Genomic DNA, 15,211 nt, shown 5'->3' with positions numbered 1-15,211 from the left:
CAGTAAATGAAGTAATTTCTATTTGAAAATTAAGCATTGTGAATGTTTAAATTGAATGCCATTTATTCGTTATTATGTATCATTTATTCGTTAAATTGAAGATAGATTTATTGAGCTATAAGCAAAAACAAAGTATGTGAATTCTGCTAATTAATCAAAGAATAAAAAAGAATGGACTAACTATTAGATAACAAGCTTAATACTCCACTAGCCTCTGCCCAATTATGTCTCTTTACAAGTCCTTCCAAAAGATAACAAAGTCTTTGTCGATTTTCCCAGCGAATATGGACTCTCCTGTTGGAACATTGTCAAATATTTATAGTGTTCCAATTACTATAAATGAATGAGGGTAATTAATCAAAAGTTATATTATTTGATTTTTTAAAAAAGAATTATAATTATTTAAATAATATTATTTGAATAGTTATAATATTAAATGAATAATTATTTGTTTATTTTAAATATATTATTATTCAGAAAGACACCTATTGATAAAAGATGTCTTTATAAAGATACATGAAAACATCAACAAATTCTAATATTCTTTCTTTCCTTCATTTTCTAATATTATTAGATTACTTTATAAAGTATTACTACATAGATCTTTTATAGAAATTGAGTTTCTTGTCATACATTGCTCAGTTTGTAGTGGGGTATTTTAGTCAGTGCAAAATGCAAATAGTCATTGGCTTCATTGTATCGTCGAGATTAATTTGCTTGAAACTCATTTGTACACTGAAAATAGGTGGGCAAATATAATCTTAAAGATAGTGACTTGATACACGCCTTGGAGCCTTGTCCTATTTCTTCTTTTCCTGTTCGGGTTTCGTTTGTGTGTTTGAGATATTATTCACCGAAGATTTGTACTAACACTCCCTAGCGTTATAAGAAAAGAAGGCTTGGTTAATGATAATTTCAACCTTTTGTCTAGCTTTCGTTTATTGCTCTTGGGTTCTTCTAAAGCTACTTTCAAGTTTCTCCATTTTTGTTCTCCAAGTCTTGTTGAAACAACTCAAGGTTTTGTGATACGTTTCAGGGATTTAAATAGTGGACCGATTTCGGAATAGCAGCCGTTATATAGCGGTAGCGCCACCGTCCGAAACCGCAATTGCTGAAAATAACAGAGTGAAGCGGAGTCACACCGAGAACGGTGGATAGTGGTCGCAACTTAATGGATAACGACCAATTGCGGCAATAACGGGCCGCTATTCCCGTTATTTTCCGTTACCATAAATTAAAAAAAAAATCAAGAGATGTAGATATTGAATAGTGATGTACTTTACAATAAAACAAAAGGGAATATATTCCCCTACCTGCAAAATTAGAGGGCTTTCAATAAAAAAAAAGTAAAAACATATATACACTATACAGAACTCCAAATAAACAGAATAAAAACTCCAAACAAAGTTCAAAACTCACAACACAACTCACAAGCAAACGAAAATACGAAATTCTATTTCTCTATATTTCGACAAACAACAGAGTCACAGACAGCAGCAATAGAAATTCTATTCCTAATTTCAAGTACTACTAACTAGTAAGAAAAGTAGTAAAGTAACCGAGGCATATTCTTGGATTTCTTGCTTGCATGTCTTGAATCTGCAGCACGGAGTGCTTTTTCGAGATTTTTATCCCTAGATCTGTGTTCTACACAAAAAAAGGGGTTTAAAATGTTTTGGGGCAATTTTTCGACCACCGTGCACGGCGTCGTCGTCGTCGATGACCGGTGGCTGCCACGGTGGCCGATGGCTGGATTCTGGGCAATGGCCTAAGAGAAAATGGAGAATGGAGAGAAAAGGGAAAAAAATTTAAATAAGGGCTGAAATGAAGTTTTTGAGAAAAATATTGATTTAAATAGGCCTCCAAAACGACGCCATTTTGGGCAGGCCTCTCAGGCACCAAAACGACGTCATTTTGGCCTGACCTGCGTACTTACCCGACCCGTTTCTTAGGATCTGCGTGTTTTTGAACGGAAGGGTTAATTGCGATTTTAACCCTTCCTATTTTTTATTATTTACAATCAAGCTTCTTTCTTTTTTTAATTTTGTCCTATAATTTATTTCGTACTTCAATTTGGTCCACCTTGAAGTTGTGCGTTTTGATGGGTGGGGATTATTTCGCATTTGATCCCTTTTTGTTTTTCGCGCATTCAACTTGGTCCTTTTTCTTTTAATTTATTTCTGATTTGCCGCAAATTTATGTTTTTAGTTCGATTTGGTCCCTTTTTTTGTTATTTTTGCTATTTTATTATTAAATTAATTAATTTAATATTACTATTACTATTATTATTTTTCCTTTTTTTATTTTTTTATTTATTTACTTGTTATTATTACCATATTATTAAAATTTAATTAGTTTTGCATTATTATTTCAATTATATTTCTTTTCATATTTATTTACCTAAATATTTTAAATACATTTATTTTATTATATCATTTTATTTATCTATATCCTTTTATATAATTTTTAATTTTAAGATTTTTATTATTGTTATTATTATTATTAATACCATCATCATCATCATTATTATTATTATTACCATTATTATTATTATTATTATTATTATTATTAAATTGTTTTACACAATATTTATTTATTTATTTCTATAATATTAGGTCTTTACTTTAGCTTAAAATTTTGTTTACTTTTTTTGGTATTATATTGTTGATAATATAAGTAATGAGTTGCTTGTATTTCTAAATATAATTTTATGTTTCTTATATATAAATAAAAATAAAGCATGCCACCATGTGAAGAGTTCCCGACTGAAGGATTGGAGGGTGCACCAAGTAATGATATAGGTTGGCACTTTGGAACTCCAGTGCCAAATGCGAGAGGAAATATCGTATGTAAACTTTGTGGTAAAGTTGTGAAAGGAGGAATAACATGATTTAAAGAGCACATTGCTCATAAAACCGGCATTGTTGCACCATGCCCTAATGTTACTGGTATGTGATACTTTATTATTATTTTAAATGTTATTGTAAATTTATCAATAAAGATTATATATAATTGATAATAATATAAAGTGTGAATTATTTTTATTTTATTAACAGGTGTCATTAGAGAAAGTATGATGAATGTTCTAAAAGAACGCAACACAAAGAAAATAGACAAAAAGAGGAGAAAAGATGAATTCTTATCTCAATTAATAGAAGAGGAGGATGAACACGAGGGATTCATTGATGAGGTTTTTGCTATAAGGCAAGCAACTCGAGAAAGTATCCAATCACAACACGAGTGGCATAGAAGGGAAGAATTCAGACGAAGTACTGGTGGTTGGGATAACATTTATGCAGAAGGGCGATCTTCTCATGGATCAGCTAGAGAACATAATAAAGAAAGAACAAGTAAATCCATCCCAAGTGAGTCTGAGTTTACCTTAAGGAGAGCTATACCTGAATTGGTTAGAAGCAAAAGTTCAAAGCAACCAAAGGTCAATGACTCTTTTTTAAAGACTTTTCGAAAGAAGATAGGTGAAGCGGTATCTAAATTTTTAATATATAAAAGACTTCCTTTTCAATTAGCAAGCTCTTCATGATTGTATAACTTAATTCAAGTGTCAGCAGAAGTTGGACAAGGTGTAAAGCTTCCAACACCTTATGAGGTTTCAGATGTGTATTTGGAGTCAGAGTATCAACGAGTTCGTGATTGGGTAAATGGACTAAAGACTCATTGGAAAGAATTGGGTGCAACTATAATGTTTGATGGTTGGACCAACAGTTTGAATCAAATGCACATCATTATTTCCTTGTTTATTGCAGTAAAGGAACCATTTTTTGGAAATCGGTAGATGCCTCAAGTGTCCGTAGTAGAGATGCTGAATTCTACTATTGTTTGTTAGATTCAGTTGTAGAAGAAATTGGAGAAAATTACATTGTCCAAATAGTGACTGATAATGAGGCAACAATGAAAGCTGCTGGAAAAAAATTGATGTTGAAAAGAAAACATTTATATTGGACCTCATGTACAGCTCACTGTTTAGATTTATGCCTTGAAGATATTGGGAAAAAGCCCAGTGTAGCAAAAGTGTTAGATGAGGCAAAGAAAGTGACTTGCTTTATATACAATCACATTTGGACTGTTGATTTGATAAAGAAGTATACACAAGGGAAACAAATACTTCGACCTGCTCTTACTCGATTTGCAACTCATTTCATTCAACTTGAAGAGATAACAAGACAAAAGCAAGGTCTGAGAGAAATGTTTAATTCAAAGGTCAGTATTTTATAATTAGTTAATATAATTACTTAAATATAGCAACCTTTAATGATTTTATTAGTTCCAAATAATTTAAATTATATTATTTTAAAAATTTTCTTATGAATATATAGGAATTTAAAGAATCAAAATGGGGACAACAAAAGTCAGGGCCTACTTATGAAGCCAAAAAAATTGTTTTGGGAAAAGATTTTTGGAAAAAAGCCAATGACCTCATAAAAGTTTACGAGCCTCTAGTAAAAGTATTGAGACTTGTGGATAGCGATGAAAAACCAACAATGGGCTTTATTTATGAGGCTGTTGATAGAGCTAAACGAGAAATTCAACAAAATTGTCAATATTTCACTGAGTATGAAAAGATTATTGACAATAGATGGAATTTTATGCATTCCGACTTGCATTTAGTTGGTAAGATAAAATGTTTCATATAATTAAGAACTATTTTTATATTTTATTATTTTAAGCTTTAGATTATTATTATTTGATGATATTCTTATAAATTATACTTAAGTTATTTTCTCAATCCTCAATTTCAATTTGAGGTGGAGCATTCTGAAAATGTACTAATAGAAACATTAGAAGGTACACAATCAGTAATTGAAATAGTAGAACCTTCTCTTGATACTCAAGTCAGAATGGTTAATCAGGTTAGATTCAAGTACTATTATTTGTAACTTAGTTACATAATTTGAAATAGAATTTTTATTTTTATTTTTACTCTGTCTTTTATTTATGCAGTTGTTACTATTTAGAGATAAACACGAGACATTTGGTATTCCACAAGCACAAAGAGCTTGGAAGCAAATGAATCCGGGTAAACAGTTAATTAAATTATTTAATTTAATTTATATTATTTAATTATATTGTACATTTTGAAGTTATTTTGAAATTTAAATAATATTATGCAGTTGAGTGGTGGATAATATACGGCACATGTGTTCCCGAATTACAAAAATTAGCAATTAAAGTGCTTAGTCAAACAACTTCAGTATCAAATTGCAAACGAAATTGGAGCACATTTAGTTATATTCACACCAAGGCAAGAAATAGGTTAAAGTATAAAAAACTTGAAAAACTAGTGTTTACCTATTATAATATGAGGCTTCAGATAAGGCATCAAAAAAGAATGAGCACTGATGATATAAATGCTAGTTTTAATCCTATCAGCCTTGATCATATCTTTGAAGATGTGATCCACTATCAGAATGGCTTCATCAGAAAGAGAATCCATTGTTAGATGGTGAAAATGCCAGTGTGTTGCCTGTGGATACCTCTGATGATGAAATAGATGTTGATCAATCTCAGCAACAAATTTTGTCTCATTCAAGTTCTAGTTCAACTCCAAGTCAGAGTGGCGATGGACCCGATGGTGGTGGTTTAAGTCCAATTGATGAGGATGATGGATATAGTGGTGATAGAGGTGAAATTAGGTCTTCTAGTCAGTATGAAGGAGAATATGAGGTTGGTACCACTGGTGGACATTTTCGTGACAGATCAGAGTTTGATGGAAATATGTTTCCTGAACCTAGGAGAGATAGAAGTGAACCTAGAGCTCCATCAAAGGGAAAAGGCAAGAAGCATACTTCTATAGGCTCTTCATCTGGTAGGAGATCGAGTTCTAGTAACCTTGGGTATAGTGATTCATCTACTAGCACTCAAGGTTTTTATCCACCAGAACAACCTTCATATTTTCAACCTTCACATGGTTATCCACAACCATATGGTTATTATCCACCATTTCCTAATTATGGTGTGCCATACCAACCTCAAATGCATCCTCCTCCACCAATGTATCACCCACCTCCACCTCCCATGTATCCTCCTCCTCAAATATATCCTCCATATCAATTATATGAAAACCAAGGTGAAAATGTTACTTTTTTGGATATATTTTTGGACAAAGGCCAAGAGAATCAAGCCAAGAACGCTCCCAAAGTGAAGGTGAAGGATTTGATCTTCCTCGTCATTCCACTAATTGGTGAAAACTAAATCGTACCACTATCATTATTTGTAAGGTATGTTTTTTTAAAGAAAACTTTTGTTATTGTTCTTAATTTTGATGATATTAAAACATTTAAAATAATATATATCTTTAGATAAATGATTGGAGTATATTTTATGAAAAGATAATTAAGAATTGAAGCATGTTAAATTATATATGAAAGTAGAATGAGAGTGAGAATAAGTGGTCGGAAATAGGAATAATTAATGAGTATCTATACATTTATCTATTCATTTTTTCCTTTTGCAGCATAGAATGTTTATATCTTCACCATCTTCAAAGCTGTCAAGAAATATTGAAGACATCTCTTAGGTATGAATTTTCAATTCTTTTATCTATAAAAACTTTCAAACTTATTAAATATGATAAATGTTTAATATTTCTTTTTTTTTTTACTTTGTTATTAGTTAATATAACATTCTTAGAAAATTCGTAAATAAATGTAAGAATAATTAATGATTATAAAAGTTGTGTTCTCATATCATATTAATAAAGGTTCATAAGTGTTAGAAAACACTCTAAAAATCATTAAAAATGACTTTTTATAATTATAATTATAATTACTATGTTTTACAATAAGTTGTGCGAATTTTAAAAAAATTCACGACCGCGATACCCGCAGTGACCGCAATAGCGTCCGTTATGTCTGCGACCGCGATAAACGCGACACGACCGAAAACGCGGCCGCGACCGCAATTTAAATCCTTGATGCGTATGTAACATAAATACATGTGATGATCTTTCCAACATATAAAAAAATTCCGACACAACTTGGGTAAGGACACGTGAATGATATGTGTTCGATTCTTCCGGCATTGCTATTGGCTTTTGAAGAAGAAAAAGCACTGGAAAAGCAAAAAGGAAATAACCAAAGATGCGTGACGATAAAAGCGGAACTAGTCGTGGGAAAGAAAAGAAGGAAAATGATATTTGGATTTTAATCTTTTAATAACACATTAACCCAATCAAATGTGAATTAATCCATATCTTTAAAAACAAAGGATAAATTTCACTATTAGTCCCTCAATTATGTCTCATTTAATTAAAAAAGTTACAATTTGGTCACTAACATTTTTAAATTGTTTTTTTTTTCACCCAACCATTCAATGGCTAAAAGTGACACTTTTGTAGTTAGTATAATAACAATTTCAGTCCTCAACTTTTAAATTTTTTGTCAATTTAACCCTAATTCTTTATAAAATTTATTTTTAAAAATTCAATATTATTTTAAAAATAGAAAATTCTATATTAAATAAGTTGAAAATATTTATGTATTTTTAATTTAATATTAATATATGTATTTAGTATTAATATTACTATACAAGTTTAAATTTATTATTATATTTTTTTGAAAATATTTATGTATTTGATATATTCCTTTGATTTTTTTAAAAAAAAATTAGAATCAAATTGAGACTATTTGTAAATTTTAAAGGTTAATTTTTTTAAAATTGTGACTAAATCGATATAATATGTAAAAGTTGAGGGCTAAATTTATTATTATATTTATTTTTCACACCCTCCTATTAGTGCAATTAATGGAAATGGACAACAAAAACAATCTCAATTAGTTGAGTGACCAAATAAAAAAAATTATAATTGGATGATAAAAAATTAAACAAATTCGTAAATGGGTGCCAAAAAATTCATCCATAGTTAGTTGAGTTGAGTGTAGTTTACTAATACTGTTTTATGGAAATTTTGTAAATATTTTTAATTTTCAAATGGTAATAATCATTGTTACCAAGTGTAATGGAAATCAAATATAAATACTTAATTGAAAAAAAATGGAATACTAAATTATATATTAAAACCAAAATTAGATGCTAAATAATATATATATAAATTAGATACTTTTTAAATTAAGAGTATTTTAATTATTTTACGATCGAGTTAATAATTAATTGACTCGTGACACTAACTTAATCAAACACGTTATATATAATATATACAATCTATCGTCTATAATCTATATATATGAGAGCGAGTCATGGTGTCACTCTCAACTCAATAAACCAAAATTTAGTAGAGAAAAAAACTTAACAATTACTATGTGTAGTTTTTAGTTTTAATTATTTTCAAATTTAAATAAATTAATAAAAAGTACATAGACTTAGTTTAATTAATTTTAAATTTAAATACATTAATTTTAATCTTTAGAATTATATTTATATGAGTAATGAAATATATCCTTCCAATTTATAATTATATGACTTTACACTCGTTTCGTATATATGACTCAATCGAGTCTTGCTTTCATTTATACTTTTCTAGCCAATTCTATACAATACTTGTATTTAAATAAAATAGAGAAATCAATTCTATATCTATTTATATTAAAATTATATTTATAAACATATTTTAACAAATTATTATTAAGAAAATAATAAGGGTTTCGATTATTATTATAGTAAAAAAATCTCTCCAATGCCTCTCAATTTTGAATTTGAGTAAATTAGTCTCCCTAAAGAAAGAGGAACGATTTAATGTTAGTAACTAAATCCTTGTCAATTATGCACAGTTTTGATTGGTATAATAGCAAATTTAGCCATTGGTATTTACATATTTTTTTAGCTTCGTCTTACTTGTAAAAAAAAATCAACAAATTTAGTCTCAACATTTACGCATTTATAAAAATATTGCGGGTTAAATTTGTTAAATCATGATCAAATTAATAGAATGCTTTAGTTGCACACTTACGAAATTGATTTGATTTTTTAGAGGGACCCTCAATATCAAAATTGAGAGAGACTAGAGAGGTCGTTTTACCCAATTTAATTATTAAATGACATGTTACATCTAATGTGACATAATAATTTAAAATGAAAATTTTAAAAAATGAATATTGTAAAAATAAATGTTTTAAAAACCCTAGTTTTAAGGTTTTGGAAGTTTTTACGAAAGTTTTATCGTTCATTTTTTAATTTTAAAAGTTATGTAACATGATTCTATTTCTTTAAATTTTTCATTTTAAATTTAGCTACATAAGATTTGATGTGTCATTTAACGATTGTAATAACAAAAGGACTTGATTAATATAGCATCAATAATTTGGAGATGTAATTAGAATAATTTGGAGTTTGGGGGCCAATTTAAATGGGTAGTCATGATTAGAGATGGTTGATGTAATTTAAATTTTTCTTGAAGCAAGTAAGAGCTAAAAGACTGTTTGGATTTTGAAATGGTAAGTGGATATGTTTATTATACTTTCCAGCATTATATCTATAATATTATTAGTGTGAGGGTCAAAATATTTTGAAGTAATTAACTGTCTTTTTTAGTTATAAGTATATGACAGTACACTCGTTTATGATTTTATTTGTTTATTAGATTTCTCATTGTGTTTTCAGCTGGACTGAGTTGAAAGAACAGCACATTGATTCTCATAGGTTGAGTTCTCTTTCACCATCCTTGGTATGTATAAGAAGTAGTGTCTTAATCTTCAATACACTTTTTGATTCTTTAATTTTTTTAATGGTAATTACTTATGATTCACTACAGTGTTAGAACTTGGAACATCATATTCTTCAATTGGAGCTTGTCAAGCATGGGTTGCGGATTTTGTGGGGCTGCTCTTCCTAACATCGTTGCAACACTGGTTGTGGACTGTGTGGTGAAGCCGGTAGGACGTCGAGTTGATTATGTCCGCCGCTTTCATGACAATGTTGAAAAGCTCCTAGAGAAAAAGCGTGAACTTGCAGATGCACGAGATCGTCTACTACATAAGATCGAGGATGCTAAAAATCGGCTTCTACTAATTGAAAATGATGTACAGAACTTGCAATCAAGGGCAGACGAAACACTGTCGGATATGGGAACTCTGGAGGAGGAAATCCAACTGAATAAAAGGTGTGTCAATTGGTGTCCTAATTGGAGTTGGAGATATCAATTAAGCAAGAAAGCAATGAAGAAAATCCAGGATATCTCTGAGCTTTTGGACAATTTCGGTCAACTTGGACCAGTCGGTTACCGTGATCCTACTGCCCTTCCCACTATAGACTTCCTATGTTCTGAGGAATTTGTGGTTTCAGAATCTTCGAAGGCTGCTTTCAATCAAATGATTGAAGCCTTAAAAGATGAGAATATCAACATGATTGAGTTGTGGGGGATGGGAGGGGTGGGCAAGACCAGCCTGGCTCGTGAAGTTGGAAGTCTAGCTAAAAAGCTGAATTTGGTTGATAAAAAACTGAATTCGTTTGATAAAGTTGTGATTACGACTGTGTCTCAAAAGCCTAATTTTGAGAGAATTCAAGATCAAATTGCACAATACATAGGCTTTGATATGAAGAATGAACAAGGAAGAAGATCCGAGCAAGAATTATGGTTAAGGCTGAAAAAAGAACAGAGGATTCTTATCATCCTTGATGATATTTGGGAACCTATCAACTTAAAGGAGAAGATAGGAATTCCAATTGGGGATGATCATAAAGGCTGCAAAGTTCTTTTAACAACTCGCCGTCAACTAGTATGTCGAGCTATGGATTGTCAAAACGTGGTACAACTTGGCTGTTTGAATGATGATGAAGCTAGGACTCTGTTTGAAAAGAAAGCAGGTCTAGATGACTTTTCTGATGATTCTATTAAAATCCTAGCAAATCAAATTGTCAAAAAATGCGGGGGTTTGCCTATAGCTATAGTTCCGCTAGGAAGTGCCTTGAAAGGTAAAACCCATCATGAGTGGCAAGCTGCATACCGGAGACTCAAAGATCGTAGATTGACTGAAATTGAGGATGTTAATGAAGAAAATGCCTATGTATGTCTTGAGGCGAGCTTCGACAACTTGAAGAATATGGAGACCAAGACATGTTTCTTGTTGTGCTCTTTATTTCCTGAAGATGATGAGATTTATGTGGAGAACTTGGTAGGATATGCATGGGGACTGGAGTTGTATAAAGGCATGGACTCAATTAAAGATGTTAGAAGTGAAGTGCTTGCATCAATTGAGACCCTCAAGAACTCCGGTTTGTTGCTAGATTGCGGAGAAAGGCATGTCAAAATGCATGACGTGGTTCGCCAATTTGTTTTGTGGATAGCATCTTCAAGAAAGGAGATTTCTTTTGGGATTGTTGAAACACTCCCGATGGATGAAAGTTTCAAGCATTACACAGCAATCTCCTTCGAAACCGATCAAACGGATGAACTTCCTAAAGGAGTGGGTTTTCCATTGTTGGTGCAAGAGGCAGCAACAGGCTGTTTTGTTTCTTGCTTGAATAGCAAGCCTCGAGCCTTGGTGAAGAAACAAACTCGGAAGTAGAAAACAGAAAATGAAACTAGCTAGTGAAAAAACAAAAAAGAGAGAAGAAGCTCGAATGAAAATGTGCTGATATCTTTCATTAACACATCAACAAGGCATTAAGCCATTACATATATTAGTCAACAAGTAAAACAAACAAGTAATCACCTAATAACATACCTAACACCACTAAATTGCCTAGTAACTTGGTAAACTTGATTGAAAAAACAAAAACTTCTACCTAAACTTGTCATTCAGCACCTAATTACATCAAAATACTGTTACCAACTTAGTTCAAAACAAACTAAAACACAAAATGTTCATTTGAGTAACCAAATGAAACAATGCAGTTTCGGTTTGCTTGTTAAAGCACGATCCCTGCATGGCCACCTTGCATGGTCACCTTGGCTGCTGCATGGGGGTTGACTTCAACACTCCTCCTCAGCTTCTATGCAGCAGACTCCTAATTGCTTCCTTAGGTTTACAAATCTCGATGCACCAAGTGATTTTGTGAAGATATCAGCGATTTGATCTTCTGAGCTGCAGTGAATTAGCTAGATCTCTCGAGCTTGTTCCATTTCTCCTATCACATGGAGTTTGATGTTGAAATGTTTTGTCCTGCCATGGAAGACAGGGTTTTTAGCAATAGCAACTGCTGACTTGTTGTCACAATGTATCACAGTTGCATCATTCTGCTGTAGATTCAAATCACCCAAAATTTTTCTCAGCCACATAGCTTGATTAACAGCATTAGCAGCTGCTACATACTCTGCTTCTGCTGTCGATTGAGCCACCATTGTTTGTTTTCTTGAGCTCCAACAAATCATAGCTGAGCCAAGAGTAAAAGCATAGCCAGAAGTGCTCTTCATGTCATCCTTTGAACTAGCCCAATCGCTATCAGTGTAGCCAATCAGTTTCAACTCTTCAGTCTTTCTAAACTGTATTCCATGGTTTAAGGTACCTTTGATGTATCTTAGCACCCTTTTCCCAGCCTTGTAATGTTGCTGGTTACAGCAGTGCATGAACCTTGATAGCATGCTCACAGCAAACAGAATATCAGGTCTTGTTGCTGTTAAATAAAGCAAACAACCAACAAGGCTCCTATAAAATGATTCATTGACAGGCTCGTGTTCTTCTTGGCTCGACAGTTTTATGCCAACTGCCATAGGTGTGCATGTTGGCTTGCAATTTTGCATTGAAAACTTGGATAAAACTTTCAAAGCAAATGCCTTTTGTCCCAAAAAGATTCCTTGATCAGCTTGTTGTATCTCTATTCCAAGGAAATAAGTCATCAAGCCCAAATCTGACATCTCAAACATTTCCTTCATTTTTGCTTTGAAATCAGCCATCACAAGCTTGTCTCCTCCAGTCACTAGAAGATCATCAACATATAGTGACACAATAAGCTGTGTTTCAGCTCCATTCCTCTTAACATAGAGTGTTGGCTCACTAGCACTCCTTTCAAATCCCAAACTGACCAAGTATGAGTCAATTCGAGCATACCAGGCTCGAGGGGCCTGTTTTAGGCCATACAAGGCCTTTCTTAGCCTATACACCAAATGTTCCTTACCAGGCATTATAAAACCTGGGGGTTGCTCGATGTATATTTCCTCTTCTAGGAATCCATTGAGGAATGCAGACTTGACATCCATTTGGTGGATTGTCCACTGGTTCTGAGCAGCAACTGCAATCAGCAATCTGATTGTATCGAGTCTGGCTACTGGAGCAAATGTTTCCATGTAGTCCAGACCATACCTTTGACTGAAGCCCTTTACAACTAGTCTGGCCTTTAGCTTGTTTAAACTTCCATCCGCATTGTGCTTCACTCGATAGACCCATTTTACACCGATAGTCTTTCTGTTGGCAGGCTTTTCAACCAACTCCCATGTCTGATTCTTTACAATCATGTTGATTTCATCAACCATAGCTTGTTTCCACCCTTCATCTGCCTCAGCCTCTTCAAAACTGCTAGGTTCTGCTATTGCAACCTGTGCCCTTTCATAAATATCTTCTAGGAGCCTTGTGCCTCTCACAGGCACATCATCAACATCCATTTCAGGTCCTAGCTGCTCAAGTTCAGCTTGATTAGGCACTAGGTCTTCTAGAATTGTTTCTGGCTCATTTTTCTCCCAATTCCAGCAGGTTTTTTCATCAAAGATGACATCTCTGCTCACTTGGACTTTGTTTGTTAAGGGATCCAGAACCCTGTAGCCTTTTTTGACTGAGCTGTAGCCTACTAGAACACCTGGTTGAGCCCTTTTAGAGAGCTTGTCTCTCTTTGCTGCTGGTATTTGTGCATAACACAAGCAACCAAACACCTTCAGATGTGCCAAGGAAGGCTTGAAACTGAACCAAGCCTCGAAAGGTGTCTCGGATGCAAGAGCTTTAGTAGGAAGCCTGTTCTGAAGGTAAACAGCAGTGTTTACTGCCTCAGCCCACATGGTCTTGGGCAGTTTCTTTTCAAACAGGAGACATCTGGCCATATCCATCAGACTTCTATTCTTTCTTTCAGCTACCCCATTCTGCTGAGGTGTGTAGACATTTGTAAGCTGATGTTTGATACCAGCATCATTGCAAATGGCTTGAAACTGAGCTGAAGTGTACTCAGTGCCATTGTCAGTCCTTATCGATTTCAGCTTGCAACCTGTTTCTGTTTCTACAGCATTTTTAAACTTCACAAACACTTGAGCTACCTCAGACTTGTGTTTTAAAAAGAAAATCCAGCAAAACCTTGTAAGATCATCAATAAAGAAGATGAAATACCTGTTTTTGCTGAGTGATTCAGTCCTCATCGGGCCACATACATCAGAGTGCACCAGCTGCAGTCTTTCAGTAGCTCTCCAAGCTAAATTTGTAGGAAATGGCAGTCTTGCCTGTTTCCCCATTTGGCAAACTTCACACACATCATCATGCTCCACTAAGCTGGTGAAGTTCTCTGCCATGCCCTCTTTGGCCAATCGAGCCATTGATCTGAAGTTGGCATGTCCAAGCCTTTGATGCCAAAGCTTGAAGTCATCAACAGAAGTTGTGTATGCTGAGTTTGAGTCATTTGCCCAATGAACCTCAAAGCATTTATCAGTCATTGTGACTATCATAAGGCTTGATCCACTTGGATCAGTAATGTGGCATTGTTTGTCCTTGAACACAACAGAATAACCTTTCTCGAGCAGTTGAGCTATGCTGAGAAGGTTTCTGTCAATCTCTGGCACCAACAGCACATTTGGAATGATCTTGTTGCCTGTGGGAGTACATATTAGCACTTCTCCTCTTCCTTCAGCCCTTATAAACTGACCATTTCCAACCTTAACCTTGGTTTTATAACTTTTGTCCAAGGTTTTAAACAAGGAGGCATCTGGTGACATGTGGTTAGTGCAACCACTGTCCAGCAACCAGCCTTTTGAGCATTTCTTCTCAGCAGCTAAACAGGAAACAGCAAAGACCTGTTCTTCTTGGTCACTACTATCCTCAGCTACTCGAGCTTCAACCTTTGACTGCTGAAATTGATTCTGCCTTGGCTTGCTCCTATTTTTGCAGACCCTTTCAACATGGCCCTTCTTCTTGCAGTGTTGGCATACTGCATCTGGCCTAAACCAGCATCTGTCTTCTGGATGGCCAGGCTTCTTACAATATCTGCAGGGCTGGTCATTGCTCCTTACAGCATCAGGCTTAGGCCTGTTTTTCCAAGGCTTTTTGCCTCTTTGAGCATTGGTGCTCGAGGCTTCTCTGGCCTTGGCTTGAAATGCACATTCTTGGTG

General features: G+C 33.7%; 1 protein-coding gene across 1 annotated transcript; it reads left to right on the top strand.

The window, feature by feature from the left end:
- Positions 1 to 9,770: 9,770 nt before the first annotated feature.
- On the top strand, positions 9,771 to 11,923 carry LOC121217241 (disease resistance protein At4g27190). Its single transcript, XM_041092765.1, has 2 exons — positions 9,771 to 11,389; positions 11,827 to 11,923. The coding sequence occupies exons 1-2, from the start codon at positions 9,771 to 9,773 to the stop codon at positions 11,921 to 11,923; spliced, it is 1,716 nt and encodes a 571-aa protein (XP_040948699.1).
- Positions 11,924 to 15,211: the final 3,288 nt, after the last annotated feature.

The sequence above is a fragment of the Gossypium hirsutum genome, chromosome D05 (genome assembly GCF_007990345.1).
Source record: "Gossypium hirsutum isolate 1008001.06 chromosome D05, Gossypium_hirsutum_v2.1, whole genome shotgun sequence".
Lineage (NCBI taxonomy): Eukaryota > Viridiplantae > Streptophyta > Magnoliopsida > Malvales > Malvaceae > Gossypium > Gossypium hirsutum.
The sequence above is the reverse complement of the archived record's forward strand: the minus strand, read 5'-3'. Positions and strand labels throughout refer to the sequence as shown.